Here is a 16,420-nt window from a genome sequence, read left to right on the forward strand (position 1 = left end):
GGTCCTATTGACGCAATTATAGATGGCAACCACACAGCTCAGCAAATATGTGGGCAGCCAATGCACACCAATTCAAAACGGAAGTACCATTTCCCGCAACTACTGCGGATGAAACGGGGTTATTAAAAAGAATTTTTGGTTCCCCGCCAGCCACCTATAGAAAGCAATGCGAAAAATTTTGTGCGGCTTAAACGCGAGAAAACACGGCAAGTCCCTGTGTGGCCAAATGCACCTGAGTTAGCAAGAGTTCGATGCAAAGAAACAATGCATACAAAGCCAGGACCAGAGGACAAGTCATAAACATCAGATATTCCAAACTTTCGTGGTCTACACATGAAGTTTTGCTACAACGAAATTCCATTTTTTCGCACATCCTATCAATTTTGTTGCAGCGGGACTTGACTTCATATCACTGCGGTCATGTACGGCGACCGCCAAGCTGCGAACTTACGAACGCAGCCAATGTGCACCGAGTCAACATGATACTGCTTGCCGCAACTGATGTAGACAAAGCTATGCTTGTAATCAACACAATCACGGATAATGGCCAGTCAATGTCATGGATGGCAACAGCGAAATTCTTGTACTTACCATTTCTGTCGAGCCAGGCAAGACACCCTCAACAGGTGCAAGTGCAATTTCTGTGTCGCACATTGCTTGAATTAATGTCTGCAAATTGGTAAATAAACCAGCAGGTACAAAATCAACAACAACAACATAGCACTTGCAATAGTAATGCAAAATGAAACCTGCCGACACTTGCAGGAAGAGCGGCTGAGGAAAAAAAGAAAGCATTAGGGTTGCCGCGTAATAATGAAGCAGAGTATAACTATGTATACTTAAAATTTCTGTAGTTCAGTTCTAGTGTCAAGTCACCAAAAAAAATTCTAAGTTACAGGAACACTTCTTCAGAAAAAGAAAACACATTACAAAATCACAAAAGGTAAGAAAAACATCTGTTATGAACTTTCTTCAGTCTTCAAAGGGGCCACGATACCCAATTTCCTATCATAATTCGTGTTATGGGGGTCAATCCTTGTGCGTTCACAAACAAGCTGGCAAAATTTTAGCGCATTTGGTTGAGCAATTAATTTATAATTAAATATTCTTATAAAGATGAGAGCAGCCTGAGAGTCTGGCAAAACTGGTGCACTCACGAACCCTAACATAACAAGCTGCTTGCTGTGCGAGCATCTGCATTCCAACGAACGATTTAGTTCCCTGGTCAGCTGTGTGTGCTATCGAGTGATTCAGTTTTCTTTACCTTGGACTGAAATTGAATCATTTGCAGCGAATGAAAGTTTGGTAGAAGACGATGGCTCCGCTCCATGCAGCACAAGACGTCACACACACTGTGTCAAAATAGCGGTCGCTGGCGGTGGGCATGGTTTACAGCCAGCACCTTCTAGGACTTATTTTGTACTGAAATATTCTTGTACAGCGCATTTTCTATATATGTATAGGTACAATCGACCATCTACTTTTTTTTTTTGCTGAAAATCGCAAATTGTTGGGTGACCGTGTAATGGCCCCTTTAAATTATGTAGTAAAATTTGTTTACATAAATGGCTGCCCGTATTTGAGTTTATCATGTATCATATAATACATAATAATAGTATGATCACAATTCATAATGAGCCACTTCAAACATTCACACCTATACTACTATGTATTACTGTAGCTGCAGCAACAATGCCCACGTGCATGCCCTCTACCCCCCCACCACACAGAAAGAGAGAGAGACTGTGACAGACAAAGATATGTTGAAATAGCGATGAAATTTAATGCCTGAAAAAGCTATTTAATCTGACAATTAGCCAAGTGGTTATATATGGCTGAGTTCTGGTGCAATGACAACACAGACCCTTTGTTCCAAATACACACAAGTCAAAATATTTTAGATTTTTCTATATCTAAATTAAGATGTGCAAGCCAGTTTTGATTCTACACATGTATAATTTGGAACCAGTTAAGCGGTCCTGAGCCAACGCTCTGGCTTGGGATTAAAAATCCCTTGGAATGCATTTGACGCCACCCAGAAATATACAGTCGAATGAATTTTTTTAATAGGTGTAGTAGGAGTCAACATATTGTGACCCCTGTATTTCTGTTCAGGCCTGGAAGGCAGCGCTCGACGAAGTCTAAGCACACCCTCGTTCCTGGCAGATAACGACAGAACTTGCTATCAAAACTTTTAATTAATTTAGTAAAACAGTTACAATAGACGGATTACACTTTTTCGTCAGTTACATATTTTGGTTATATAGTTCGATTACATAGTTCTAGCCGTAAAAGGCAGTGGCGTGCGACCAGCCGCTGCACTCAGCTCCGCTCAACTGAATATCTTGCCACACCCTCCTCGTGACGTAGCTGCCCAGTGTTCTGAGACGATGATCCGCGTTGGGCCAGATGACGGCGAAGGGCACAGTTTCGTTTTTCAGAACCTAGGGCAGCAGATGAGCAGCACAATTTCCCTTTCGCATTCTCTCAAAACGCACAATAAAGGCTCTAATGGGACAGCACCCTTGGAAGTGCCCTGACTTCTGCATTACATCAGCTGGCTTCAATGCTGTGTTCTTTTCTTTTCGTTCAACTTGACGGTTCTGACGAGTGCTGTTGGCCACCCACACTTGTGGCTGCCTGTTTCTCGCTGTGCATGCAGCGTGCTGGTGTTATCTTTCTGCATTGTTTTGTTCCTCCTTACGTCACACGCATACGGGCTCGAACGCATGTACACTAACACATAGCTAGACGCATATATCGTGCTCTGTGTGGCTGCACATCTCCTCTGCACCATGGCTTGTTTTCGATTATGCGTACGTCAGGACCAGACACGCCAATTAATCAAATCAATCAATCAAATCAAACTTTATTTCGACCACAAGTGTGTGTGTGTTGTGGAATAAGAGGGCTCGAGAAAAAGTGGATCTATCCACTTTTCCTCGAGCCCTGTGCTAAGAGCACGGATTGAGCATATCGCTCAAGAATTGGGTTTCGACCCTCACGGTGGCACACCACAAGGGCATACAATGTCGACACTGCAGCCGCCTTTAAGGGGAGATGCGGCTCGAAGACACTTTTTTTTTAATATTCATCCTAGAGCAATGAAACTTGGGGTATTTGTAGACATTTTTATGCTGATTTCAAAAATATAATTAGTTTTCTTGTAAGTTGCATACTTTTTGTTCTGCACCATGACAAATATGTAAAGCATAGGCCTTGTAGCCCCCCTATTTCGATCCTTAAACTTCTATATATTTTGACAATTGATGGCTCATATTGCTCAAATTGAACTGCAGAGTGCCGAAAACTATCCAGAAAGTGCATATAAAATATTTACTAGATGTGAAAAATTCAAACATGGGAAGTCCATATTACCCAGACCCCAGTAAATATTTACTTCCAAATTTTCTAATATGGATAACACAATATTGAGATTTCGAGGAGATAACTGCACTCCTCACACATTAGAGAAAATTTGGGCAAAATTTCATGCAGATCTGAGCACCAGAAGTACCAAAAACAAGAGGGGCACGTTGAAAAAGTTGCCAAGAAAGTGTGTTGTGAGAATAACGAAGTTTAAAGTTAAAATTCGATGTTTATTTATGAAAGAGGTAACAAAATCAAATCACAATTGCACACAAAAGAGGTAAATTGTTCTTCTAGTAGCCACTGCCACTAAAATGAGCCAGCGCCATAAGTTTCTTCTTCACAGCTCTTTTGAGCAGAGTAGCTATTGTGCGAGCTCCCGCTGCCGTATGTTCTGCTTGCGATCGATCCGTCACTCGCCACCCCTACGCTGGCCTCCTCGCTCGAAGCAACTCGCCGCAATGTATACGTCATCGAAAGAATACTTTTGGGGCAATCGCTGTTCTCGCATTGCAGTTTCAGAAACAACGCCTTTGTGCTTGTAAGCTGGTTCCCGGACGCGTATTCCCGAACGGTGACCCGTTGGACACACTGCATCGATCACGAGGATGTTCAATGCTTTTATGTCAGCGATCAAGGAAGACTCTTTCTATTGTCATCTTTCTTCGTCATCGAAGAGTCCGATCTCTTTGAGAGGCACTGACATACTTGAACGGCGCGGCAAACTCGTCGGAAGCATCGCCGTCGCCGTTGCTAGGCCTCGCGGCAGCAGACGCACTTGCCGTTCGGCGAGTGTTTGGCTTCGATTTGCGCCGGCATCCTCGAAATTTGTTCACCGAGCGATACTTCACTGGCCGGTGACTGCGCTTGCTACGGTTCACTTGATTCATGATGAAAATAAATACGCGAGAGAAACATTCAGCTGCTCGATGAAACACGGACCCTGCAAGCAGGCTTCACAACACGCAAGGCGTGCACCGGCCAATGGCGGTCCCCGATCCGTACCACATGATTTAAAAGCCAGTCGCAGCGCTCGAAAAGCGTGGCAAAAGCATGCTTTCTTTATTATTTCTTGCGCTTCTGCAGTGCGGAAAACCGTGGGTATTTGAAGATCTCCTCATGCGATCCCCAATGGCGAGGAGCCGCGCGTTATCGGCCGCGAGGCGCTAGAAGACGTCACACTTTCGGTCAAGATTAACAGCCACCTTGTGCTCTTTAGACGCAATTTTAACGCATTTCCAGTTGAGTCTCGACTTTGATTTTTATTTTCGGAACAGTACAGATACTAATCTTACCAAAACAAGTGAAAACAAAAAATCGATAATTTTAGAAAAAACTCATGTTTTTCGACCCGCATCTCTCCTTAAATGAAAATGAAGAACACAGCTACACAATGATGTGAAAACATTAGTGAGAAAGTAAAGTTAACCCACCAGAATGCACTCTTGAACTTGAATGTGTCCTTGCTTATCACTGGGCAAGTTGAATAATGTTAGCATGTAGTTGAAAACGTCCATATACTTTCCTCTGAAAAAGTTTCCACAATAAGCATTAGTAAGCTTTACCAAAGCTATGATATCATCAAACAAGACTCAAGATACAAGGAATGTCAGACCTGCATATTTGTCTAACCTTCAACTGAGGCAAAAGCCCCATAGTATATTATATGCCTCATGAGAAGGGTCACGTAAGTAAAAAGCCGGTATGCGGTACAAAGAAGAACATGAATCACAAAAAACCAACCACGTGCCTCATGACTCCAGATGCACAAACTGTGTGTTCACTTCGTCTCTGTGGTATTTGCGTAATAAAAAAAATAAAAAAAATCACTGTTTATGTGATTCTCACTTCGTCTTCACAAAACCATGAAACCGGGCAATAAAGAAGACAAAGGTTGACTCCTGGTCCTGTTGGTTAGATGTATTCTTAGCGTTTAGCGCAGACTTGTAAAGACAATTCTTCCTTCTTGTCCCAGTCTTTACAAGTCTCTGCGCTAAACACTAAGAGTAAAGAAGATGATCCCTTGGTGCAGCAGACATCATGGAAAGTTTCTGCATAGCGGCGCCAGGTGCATGGACAGTATAAAAAAGCTGCGCTTGTGCGACTCGGCTTACTGACATCTAACCATACAAAAGCGAGTGAAAGCATGACTGTGCATATATATGACAACAATCAAAGCAAATTTAGTTAGTAGTCACTTAATAATTAATGAGAGTGACATGACTGAAAGTTAATTCGTTGCAGTTAATTAGTGAAAGCTCGACGTCTATACAAAGTGCACAGTAAAATAGCCCCAGCCGATGACTTTTGCTTTCAAGTCATATTAGGTGAATGCATAAGAGACCCTGTGAAATTTTCCCAGCAGCCATGCCACCAACAGCAACTCCCCAGACACAAGCTGTCATCTAACTGTCAATGTGCCAAACTGGCCACTTTCTTAGTAGGAGGTGACATACATATTCTATTGCTGCCACCTTATACTGCATTCTTTTAACAATACCAGCCCCTAAACGTTCGTAGACTTTGGTGCACACTACAGTTTCCTACACAAATTACTACTAAAAGCACTGAGAGCTAAAAAGAAAAGCAGTAATCTTGCTAACGAACACACAGAAAAAGATCTCTTTCACAACCCTTTGGTGGCATGCAGTGGGCTTTGCACCGAGTTACCCTGTGGTTGTTAATGGCCCCTCTCTAACCCCTGGCAGCCAATGTAGGCCATGAGCTAAAAGACGGTTATGTCACCAAGGGAAAAAAACACAAAAGAAAAGACAGTGGTCATGACACAATGTGTCAATGTACCTTTCCTTTTGTGTGTACTCTTTTTGGGCAAACATCTCTTGGCAAATACCAACTGTGCCAAGAAGTTGTAACGAGCGTGTGGCGCCCTGCCTAGCCTAGTTTCATGACCTCGCCAGGTTCGGCAGGCAACCTTGGTCGTGCGTGAAGAATAAACACTGACGAGCGCGGCTCGGCAGTCAGTAGCTGTTACCCCGCCATGCGTTTGGGTCGTCCTTGTTAGAGCGCGGGCGCCTCGGCCCCCCTCGTCCGCGGTCCCGGGGCGGATCGTGACACTGGCGACGAGTACAGTCAACGTGTCGACCCAGGCCATCGAGAGCGGCAAAACAACGCCCCCCGCATCTGCCGCCATGCCGCTGTACGGAAGGCTCGAGCCGTTCGAGGGAGACGGGTCCGCCTGGCCCATCTATGAGGAGCAAGTTCACGTGTTTTTCCGCGCTAACGACACGCCCGAGGAGAAACAGCGGGACATTTTCCTGGCAAGTTGCGGAACCCAAGTCTTCAGTCTCCTGCTCGACCTCCTAAAGCCGGCTACACCGCATACCAAGACGCTCAGCGAGCTGCTCACTACCCTGCGCTCGCACTTCAGTCCGGCGTCGTCCACGCTAATGGAGCGTTTCCGCTTCAACAACCGGAGCCGCCGGGAAGGGGAGAGCCTCGGGCAGTTCGTCGCCGCGCTACGAGGTTTGGCGAGTACCTGCGCTTTCGGGGACCAGCTGGACTCGCTGCTACGGGACCGTTTCGTCTGCGGCATAAACAGCCCCGCCATGCAGACACGTCTCCTGGAACTTCCCGACCCCTCGCTGGACGACGTGGTGAAAGCAGCGCTGGCGATGGACGCGGCGACAAAAGACGCCGGCGAGATTGCGCGTGCGGCGTCAACAGAAGCGGCGGTCAACAAGATGGTGGCAAGGGACGGTATATGCAGTCGCTGCGGTGACGCCCATCCCCCCTCACAGTGCCAGTTCGTACATTCGCAGTGCTTCACGTGCGGAAAAACGGGGCACCTTGCACGAGTATGCCGAACGGGGAAGCAGAACAGCGCACCACAGCAGCAGCCTGGATCAAGCCCAGGTTCCACAACAGCCCGCGGTCAGGGTAGGCGTCGCAAGTGGCGGCGGGGACGTGCGGCAGCAGGCTCGGGTTCCTCCGCGGCCAGGCTCAACGTCGTGTCCGAGAACCCGCCGATTTTCGACATGTGGCACACAGGCCTTGTCCCGTCGTCTGTACCGCCGTACGTGCTGACCGTCGAAGTTTGCGGGCGCCCCATTTCCATGGAACTGGACACGGGGGCCAGTGTGTCGGTCATGGCTGGCAAACTTTTCAAAAGGACCTTCCCCGGAGTGGCCGTCGAGGCTTCAGGCGTCATGCTGCGGAGTTACTCTGGAGAGCTTTCCCAGGTCGAAGGCCAGGCCCAGGTCAGCGTTCGTTTTGGCAACAGGGAAGCAACCCTTCCTCTGTATTTGACCAAGGGGTCATCACCGACGCTGCTCGGCAGAAATTGGATTTGCGCACTGGGTGTTCGGCTGCCAGAAGGCCAGGAAGCAGCCCTACATGGCTTACAAGACATCCCGAGCCTCCTAACAGATTTCCAGTCACTGTTCCAGCCAGGGGTGGGCACATTCGCCGGTACGACTGCTGGCATCCATGTACCCGAGGGAGTCCAGCCTCGGTTTTTCAAGCCTCGCCCGCTGCCGTTCGCACTGAAGGACGGGGTAACCCAGGAGCTGCAACGGTTACAGCGAGAAGGCATCCTGGTACCAGTTAAGACTGCGGAGTGGGCCGCTCCCATCGTTCCAGTCCCCAAGCGAGATGGTAGTGTCAGAATCTGTGGGGATTTCAAGGTTACGATCAACCCCGTCGCTACCGTCGAAAAGTACCCCCTGCCTCGGATTGAAGATCTCTGGTCGGCTTTGTCTGGTGGCCAGAAGTTCACGAAGCTCGACCTCAGAGACGCGTACCAGCAGTTGGTGCTCCAGGAGGCCTCACGGAAGTATGTCACGATATCGACAACTATGGGGCTTTTCCAGTATACGCGTTTACCATTTGGAGTGACCTCGGCACCAGCCATCTTTCAGAGAGAGATGGACAACCTCTTCAGGGGCATGAAGCACGTGGCAGTGTACTTGGACGACATCCTCGTCACCGGTATTGACGATGGAGACCACATGCAGAATCTGCACAACGTGCTGGCCCGACTTCAGGATGCTGGTCTCAAGCTCAAGCGGGAAAAGTGCGTGTTCATGGTTCCCAGTGTAGAATACCTCGGACACGTCATCTCCCAAGCCGGCCTGACTCCGGCCCCCCGCAAAGTTGAGGCTGTTCTGAAGGCGCCGAAGCCCCGAAACAAGAAAGAGCTGCAAAGCTACCTTGGTCTCATCAATTTCTACAGGAGGTTCCTGCCCAACCTGTCTGCGCATCTACAGCCACTGCACATTCTGCTTCGAGATGGCCAGCATTGGGTGTGGAAGAAGGAGCAGGACGTGGCCTTTGAGCACAGTAAACAGCTAATCACCAAGGCACCGGTGCTGGTGCACTTCGATCCAGCCAAGCCTGTTGTCCTTACTGTAGATGCATCACCCTATGGTGTAGGAGCCGTCCTAGCGCACAGAGACAAGGATGGCCAAGAACGCCCGGTGTCGTTTGCTTCTCGACGTCTTCACACAGCAGAGCAGCGTTACAGCCACCTGGACAAGGAAGGCCTCGCCCTCATGTTTGGCGTCGAGCGTTTTCACCAGTACCTGTGGGGCCGAAAGTTCGAGGCAGTGACGGACCACAAACCACTGCTGGGGCTACTGGGGCCAGACAAGGCGGTCCCCGTGCAGGCATCCCCTCGAGTGGTACGATGGGCCTTGAAGCTGGCGGCCTACAGCTACCAGTTGGTGTACCGTCCGGGAAAAGACCTGGGACCTGCCGATGCCCTGAGCCGGTTGCCGCTGCCAGAGGTGCCTGCTGCTGTTCCAGAGCCAGCTGAAGTGCTCATGCTGGAGCATGCGTACCCAGAGGTACTCTCCAGGTCTGCTGTGTCGCAGGCGACCAGTCGGGACCCGGTCCTGTCCCAGGTGGTGAAGGCAGTATCCCGAGGGGAGGAGTTGGTGCAGCAGCCCTACAGCCACAAGGCCGCTGAGCTGAGCCTGGAGCAGGGCTGCCTACTTTGGGGTTCCAGGGTGGTGATCCCACAAAGTCTCCGGTCCAGGGTCCTGCAGTTGCTGCACGCGGGGCATCCTGGCGTGGAAAAGACAAAGATGGTGGCCCGGTCCCACGTTTGGTGGCCTGGACTGGACCAGGACATCGCTCACATGGTGCAGAGCTGCCAAGTCTGCCAGGAACATCAACGGGCCTCGCGTCATGTGGAGATCACCCCATGGCCATTCCCACAGAGGCCCTGGTCCCGCCTTCACGTGGATTTTGGGGGCCCCTTCAAAGGCCACTACTTCCTGGTGGTAGTCGACGCATTTTCAAAGTGGGTAGAAGTCCTACCTGTCACCACTCCGTCAGCAGGTGCGACCATTGCAGCACTTCGGCAGGTTTTTGCAGCCCAGGGGCTGCCGGACATCATAGTCTCCGATAATGGGCCCGCTTTCGCCAGTGCAGAGTACCTGGCCTGGCTGACAAAGAACGGAATCCGCCGAATGATGGTTCCTCCGTACCACCCTGCTTCAAACGGTGCAGCTGAGCGGGTGGTGCAGACTATTAAGGACAAACTTAAGAAGAGCCAGGCTGGGGATTTCCGTACGCAGGTCGCCCGCATACTCTTCCAGTACCGGACTACACCTCATGATGTCACCGGCCGTGCCCCCTGTGAGCTTCTGCTGGGACGGATGGTGAAGACACCGTTGGACATTCTGCATCCAGACCTCCGGTCTACGGCGCTCCTCAAACAGCTGAAGCAGAAGCTGGCTGCTGACAAAGGGTGCCGTCCTTGGCCATTGCCGGAGCCTGGAGTGCCAGTATTCGCCAGGAATTTCCGTTCTGGCCCACCTTGGTCTGCTGGACAAGTGGTCTCGCCTGCAAGCTCCTCCTCTCTGCTCGTACGAATGCAGGATGGAACCACATGGCACCGGCATGCTGACCATGTGAGGGCTAACCGCGGGACCTGGCTTGCATCCACGGCAACACCAGTTGCGGCCAGTGAGACAGCCATTTCGCAAGGGACAGGCGCCTCCAGTGGTGCGCCACTAGTTGGGCCACCGGCAAGTTCAGTGCCATCTCTGCCAACCACAGCAGTGTCTCAGGAGGAATCAAGCGTGGCACAGGCAGCACCTGGTGCTACAGCACCTAGTCCCTCAACACCTGTACCCAGGCGGAGCAATCGACGACGAAGGGCACCAGACCGCTTTTCGCCTACCTAAATGAACGTCGAACCGGCTGGGACTTGTATTTTTTTTATGTTGTGTACAATAACTGGGGGTGAGGGGTGTAACGAGCGTGTGGCGCCCTGCCTAGCCTAGTTTCATGACCTCGCCAGGTTCGGCAGGCAACCTTGGTCGTGCGTGAAGAATAAACACTGACGAGCGCGGCTCGGCAGTCAGTAGCTGTTACCCCGCCATGCGTTTGGGTCGTCCTTGTTAGAGCGCGGGCGCCTCGGCCCCCCTCGTCCGCGGTCCCGGGGCGGATCGTGACAGAAGTAGCTACATATTTCCACGCGTGTTTTATTTTGATGTATTTGGGTTTCACCCGCAAAGACTGTTAGCATCGCATGTTTGAGAAGCTTTGCGATTGTTTGAGATCATTCTGTTAAGATTGCGTGCAGGACGCGAATAGTCTAGTAGTTTATTCGAGAGCTTACGCGGCCACCAGCGGTCACGCTGGAATCTTCAATAGCAGTCAGTCAGCGCTTTTGTGTCCGTGTCGTCTCTCTTGTGGGTGTGTGTTCGCGCTGTTACCCCCTTAATCTTCAATAGCACATGTATAAAAGCCGGTGCGCTTTACTGCTTGGAGATTATCAATGGCCGATGCTCTGTTTGCCGCTATCAGTAAACAGCATGTATTGCTCGTAGTTTAAATTTTCGTTTCCCGGGCACAAGCTTGCCCAAATAAAGAGTTACGTCTTTAATAGCCCAACTGCCGTCTCCCTCGCCGTCCCGACCACGTGACAATATCTCATAAACTGTTAGGCTTCCCCTTTTATTCCGCAATAGATTATTATCTCTCTACTGCTGAGGGTCAGAGGTGACAATCTAATCATGGCTAGCCACCCATTCTTGAAAAATTGCACAAGAAACCAGGATGTAAAGAAAGAACAGAAACTTGCGCAATTTTTTTAAGGGCGAATTGGTACCAGCCTGCCATGCTGTTAGTACTTTAGCTGCGCCAGCCTGAGTGGCATGCAGCAGTGAAAGAAAGTACAATGACAGAACTCTTTGCGCATGGCCATGCATTAGCAGCAGCAGGAAAAAGCGTGTTTTACAGCATGTTTGACACCGGGACGCAGGAGTTCCGAAGTGCTGAACAAGTGCTCAAGTGTTTAACAAGCGATATGCTTAGCATGGAAAGGTTGAATATTTGTGGTTTCGGGAACAAGTTTTGTTACAGCCATTGAAAGAATAATTTTATACCCGTGTCACACGGGCGATTGGAACGCCTTCCAACCGATAGTCTATTGACTCAATGGTCAAGCACGAGCTGCCACACGGGCGGTTTCAAAGGCCATCGAGTGAATAGTCTATCAAGTCAATAGAGCACCCCACAACTCCATTGAAACTTCGATGGCCATTGAACGACGGAAGCGGAAACCGCGCGAACGTGCTCTCTCGTTCACAGTGTGCTCGTACTCACGATTACAAAAACAAAACGTTAAACAGTATGCTTTAAAGCAGTATATGTGAGCACTATCCATTATTTATTAAAGTATTTGTGCCACTTGAAATGTGCGAACTGCACATACTCTCGACAGCAGCAACGTGCTTGTCTTTATCGTGCAGTCTTGCCGTGCATCGCTCGCCAGTTTCGCTGCTCAACAACTTAAAAATTAAATATGTATTGCTAACCCCTATAAACATTTTATTAAAATGTTTAAACAAAAACAACAGGTACATATGTGATTTTAAGCGGATTTGTATTATTTAACTTTCGGTGACATGAATACGAAAATAAAGATCCGCAGCGCCACGCAGTTTTTGCAAGAGACGCTGAACCACTCAACGGCCGTTGAAAACTGCCGTGTAGCAACGCGACAACTCTATCGAATCGATGGAGCTGCGGAGTTTTGACGGCCGTCAACTCAATGGCCTTTCAAAAGTGCCCGTACGATACAGGTATTTATTTATTTATTTATTCACAAAACCCCCACAGGCTCCAGCAGGAGTATTGTGTGAGGGGGGGATTATACATTGTATAAGATCACATAAGTGGAAGCAAAAAACTATGGTAAAACAGTCACAAACAGTATGGTAAAACAGTCACAAATACGTGTAGTACCTTTATAGCGATTCCAAGGGGTATTTAATTTACTTCATTATATGCATTACTTAGTAATATCCTGCATCATTATAGCAAAGGTCAAATTGAGGTTGTACAGTATTGGTCAATGCAAGAACCAGCTTCCAGTGGCAATACAGCTGAAACAAGTCCTGGAGCATTTGTTACAGCAGAAAAACCTTGGTATTGGAGCAGAATAGTATCTTGAATTTGGTGCAGGTAGATGGGGTGAAAAAGGAGGGGGCTGGTGGGAGAAATATCTTGTGGAGACAGATTTGCGCAAGGCTTCTTTTACAAGCACAGTCAGGAGAATATGCAATGCGCCTCCATACCGCGACACACAAAAGGCGCTACGGCCGCATTCGTTGACTCCAACGTAGATCATCAACAAACACAGGTTTATTAAAAGGGTACTGACACAAACTTTCATGACTGAGATAGCCTGCAGGATTGGTTTTCGTGAACATGCGTATACAATCTACCAAATCTGAACAGTGAATACAGCTTTAAAGATAATTTATATGAATTTTGAAGACCGCGTGCCCGATCTAGTGCTATACGCCGTACCTCTCAACAATGACATCCTACAAAGTGACCTGAGGGGGACCCCAATACTTCTGAGACGTCACCACTGTGGTCGAGCTCCGAGATGCCCAGCTAAATTCATAGTCACCATTGCGCTGTTGTTGCACTTGTGCCAGCAGGCTACTATTCGACGACTGCTCGCGAGTCCATGCCCGCGGCGAACGTGTGCAAACCTAATAATAATAATAATAATATCTGGGGTTTAACGTCCCAAAACCACGATATGATTATGAGAGACGCCGTAGTGGAGGGCTCCGGAAATTTCGACCATCTGGTGTTCTTTAACGTGCACCTAAATCTAAGTACACGGGCCTCTACCATTTCGCCTCCATCGAAATGCGACCGCCGCGGCCGGGATCGAACCCGCGACCTGCGGGTCAGCAGCCGAGCACCGTAACCGCTATACCACCGCGGCGGACAACGTGTGCAAACCTCAAGAAAGCCTTTGCCACCAGGTGACGACGACGATGATGATGGCAATGACATCGTGCTGCACTTGCCGCATGCGTAAGAGCATGCAGGCAGCGTGGAAGTGCGTCACAGTTCTGTGTTCCGTTTCACACGCTAGATGGCGTTAGTTGCATATGGTGGCTTGTCGTTCTCGGAGCTCTCCCAAATCAAAACTGAAACTGGTTAGTAATAAACAGACTGTAATTAATTACTATCTGTCACACACTACAGCAAGCGATGTGCCGTGTTGTGACTAATAAGGCCTCCGGCAACATATTGAAGTAAAAACACACCACACCAAAATTTTTGCATCAGTACCTCTTCAACCTAGGATGTGGCACAGTGCGACAGTCATGGATTGCGAGCAAAGGATGGCTCACTGCAAGACTGACTGAGTATGCATGTCTGCGGCACAATTTGCTCTCCAAGCAATAAGTTTCAAGTAGCCAACCAATGCATAGCGGTGCGACGGTTACCCCCCTGCTACTATGCACTGATTGTGTCTTGGACCCTTCTGTCGATAACCTCGAATCTTTGGATCAAGTTAATCAGAAATTGTCAATGTTAGTATCATATAGTTACTTTGTTTCGTTAATAGTTTTTTTCTTAAACTTAAAAACTTATTTTTGTGTCTCCCAACAATATGCTTCATGGTGGTATAACATTCTTTAAAACTTTAATATTTGTTTGTTATGAGAGATTCGCTTTTCTTGTGCAGTTAGTGTTGTAGAAACGACGACTTAATATTTGAAACTATGTTCCTATAGATTTTATTTCTGTATAGGATTGGCATTAAGTGAAATACCGTATATACTCGTATAATGATCGCACTTTTTTTTCAAAAAAATTGACGCCAACTTCGGGGTGCGATCATTACGCGGGGTAAATTTTCCGTGAAACAATATTCTGAGCACCGAAAACGCAAAGTCGCTAATCTGAATTCTTACGATAGCTATCATGAACATAACCAAAAATAAAAGTAGAGTAAGGCTTACCTTTGTAATAAAATGCACGCATTATGCAGGAGCTACATGCATGGAACACTGCCCTTTTATTTTTGAACTCTCTGACCCCCTAACGTTCATTCTGAGTCCGAAGCGTCACTGGCGTCAGTGTCGTCGCCGCACGATTCCCTGTCGGAATCGGCAGTGTCTTCACTGTCCCACAGACGGTCATCTTCTGTCCCGTCGAGCGCGTTGGAAATGCCAGTCTTCTTAAAGCTCTTGACGACCACCTCGTCGGAAATGGTACTCCACGCTTCGAGAATCCATGAGCAGAGGACTTCCACGGAGGGTCTCCTGATTTTGCCACTTGGCGTGAAATCGTGGTCGCCCGCCGCCATCCACTCTGCGTACAGCCTCCGGACGTTGTCCTTGAATGGTTTGTTCAGTGACACGTCCAGAGGCTGTAGCAGCGAAGTTAGACCCCCAGGGATCACTGCGATTTCCGTGCGCCGCTCCTTCAGCTCGGTACGGACACTGTCAACGAGATGGCCCCGAAAGCTGTCCAGCACAAGAAGTGAAGGAAGCAGAAGCGCTCCTGCTCTTCGCCCCCAAACCGTCTTGATCCAATCGACCATGAGGTCTGCCATCATCCACCCTTTTGCTTGAGCGCGGATGTGGATGCCACGGGGAAAGTTTCCCTTCGGAATTGTTTTCCGCTTCAGAATCACGTACGGTGGCAGCTTCCGCCCGTCTGCCGTCACTGCGAGCATCACGGTGCACCGCTGCTTCTCCGCACCACACGTTTTCACGAGCACACTTCGAGCACCTTTCTCGTTCACAGTAGTGCTTCGAGGCATGTCAAACGTCAACGGCGTTTGGTCGGCGTTGCCTATCTGTGACAGCAGGAAGCCGTTCTTCTGGCGTATCCTCGTGACGAACCTGTTAAAATCGATCACTTTGTCTTCGTACGCGGATGGAAGTCGCTGGCACAGCGACGTCCGCCGCCTCAGCGACAGTCCATTCCACCGCATCAAGCGTGTCGTCCAGCCGGAACTGGCGCGGAAGTCCTTTGTGGCTATTCCCAGCCTCCGGGAAACTGTGCGCGCCTGCGTCCGTACCATGTCTAACGACACGGCACAACCGTCTTTGCGCATGTCCCTCACGTATTCGAGGACTGCCTTTTCGATGTCAGGGAACTTGCCCGTTTTGGGTCCGCGAAAAGCCCGGCGCGTGCTGTTCGTAGCCATGAGCTTCTCGCGCTGTTTTTTCCAATATCGGATCCGGATTTCGTCGACGCCAAAATGTCTGCCGGCAGCGCGGTTTCCGTGCTCTAGCGCGTAATCAAGCGCCTTCAGCTTGAACGCGGCAGTAAAGCTCGCATACCGCCCCATGGTGAAACGGTGCTTCAACAGACGATCACAAAGCACAGCCAAAAAAACGTGGTGTCGAGTGACGCCGTGACGAGCGACTGGCATAGCAGCGACATGGCTTTTTCAGGAATTATGGGAATGCGTCGGCAGCTTGTTGCTGCGGGATGACAACAGGTCGACCAACAGGCGGCCGCCGCTGTAACAGTGCGGGATAGCAAAACAAACATGGCGGCCCACAGAGCGAAGCGACCGCATTTTTTTTTTCTTCTTTTCGTCAGTCACGGTGGTTGTGAGTACGTCACGCGCGTCAAAACAGTCTCTTCTGTCTAAATAAGGAATGCTTTCATTTAAATCAGTAAATTTACGGCATTAGCATAGTGATGCCTGCTTTCAGATCACAGAAACAAAGATGGGCGCGTTCAGCTGCCACAGACATAAAACACATGGCGGGCATTCAGTGAAAACTGCGGCATTTGCCTTTAC

At 49.0% G+C, this 16,420-nt stretch overlaps 1 protein-coding gene across 4 annotated transcripts in view; it reads right to left on the reverse strand.

Moving 5' to 3' along the window:
- The window catches only part of LOC119403119 (protein virilizer homolog), a 288,697-nt gene that overhangs the window by 81,321 nt on the left and 190,956 nt on the right, over nucleotides 1-16,420 (reverse strand). For all 4 annotated transcript variants that reach the window (XM_049418016.1, XM_049418020.1, XM_049418012.1 and 1 more), the window contains 2 exons: nucleotides 4,803-4,896; nucleotides 592-669 (listed from right to left, as the gene is read on the reverse strand). In XM_049418016.1, coding sequence (XP_049273973.1) covers nucleotides 592-669; nucleotides 4,803-4,896 — 172 coding nt within the window. The remainder of the gene's footprint in view (nucleotides 1-591; nucleotides 670-4,802; nucleotides 4,897-16,420) is intronic.

The sequence above is a fragment of the Rhipicephalus sanguineus genome, chromosome 1 (genome assembly GCF_013339695.2).
Source record: "Rhipicephalus sanguineus isolate Rsan-2018 chromosome 1, BIME_Rsan_1.4, whole genome shotgun sequence".
Lineage (NCBI taxonomy): Eukaryota > Metazoa > Arthropoda > Arachnida > Ixodida > Ixodidae > Rhipicephalus > Rhipicephalus sanguineus.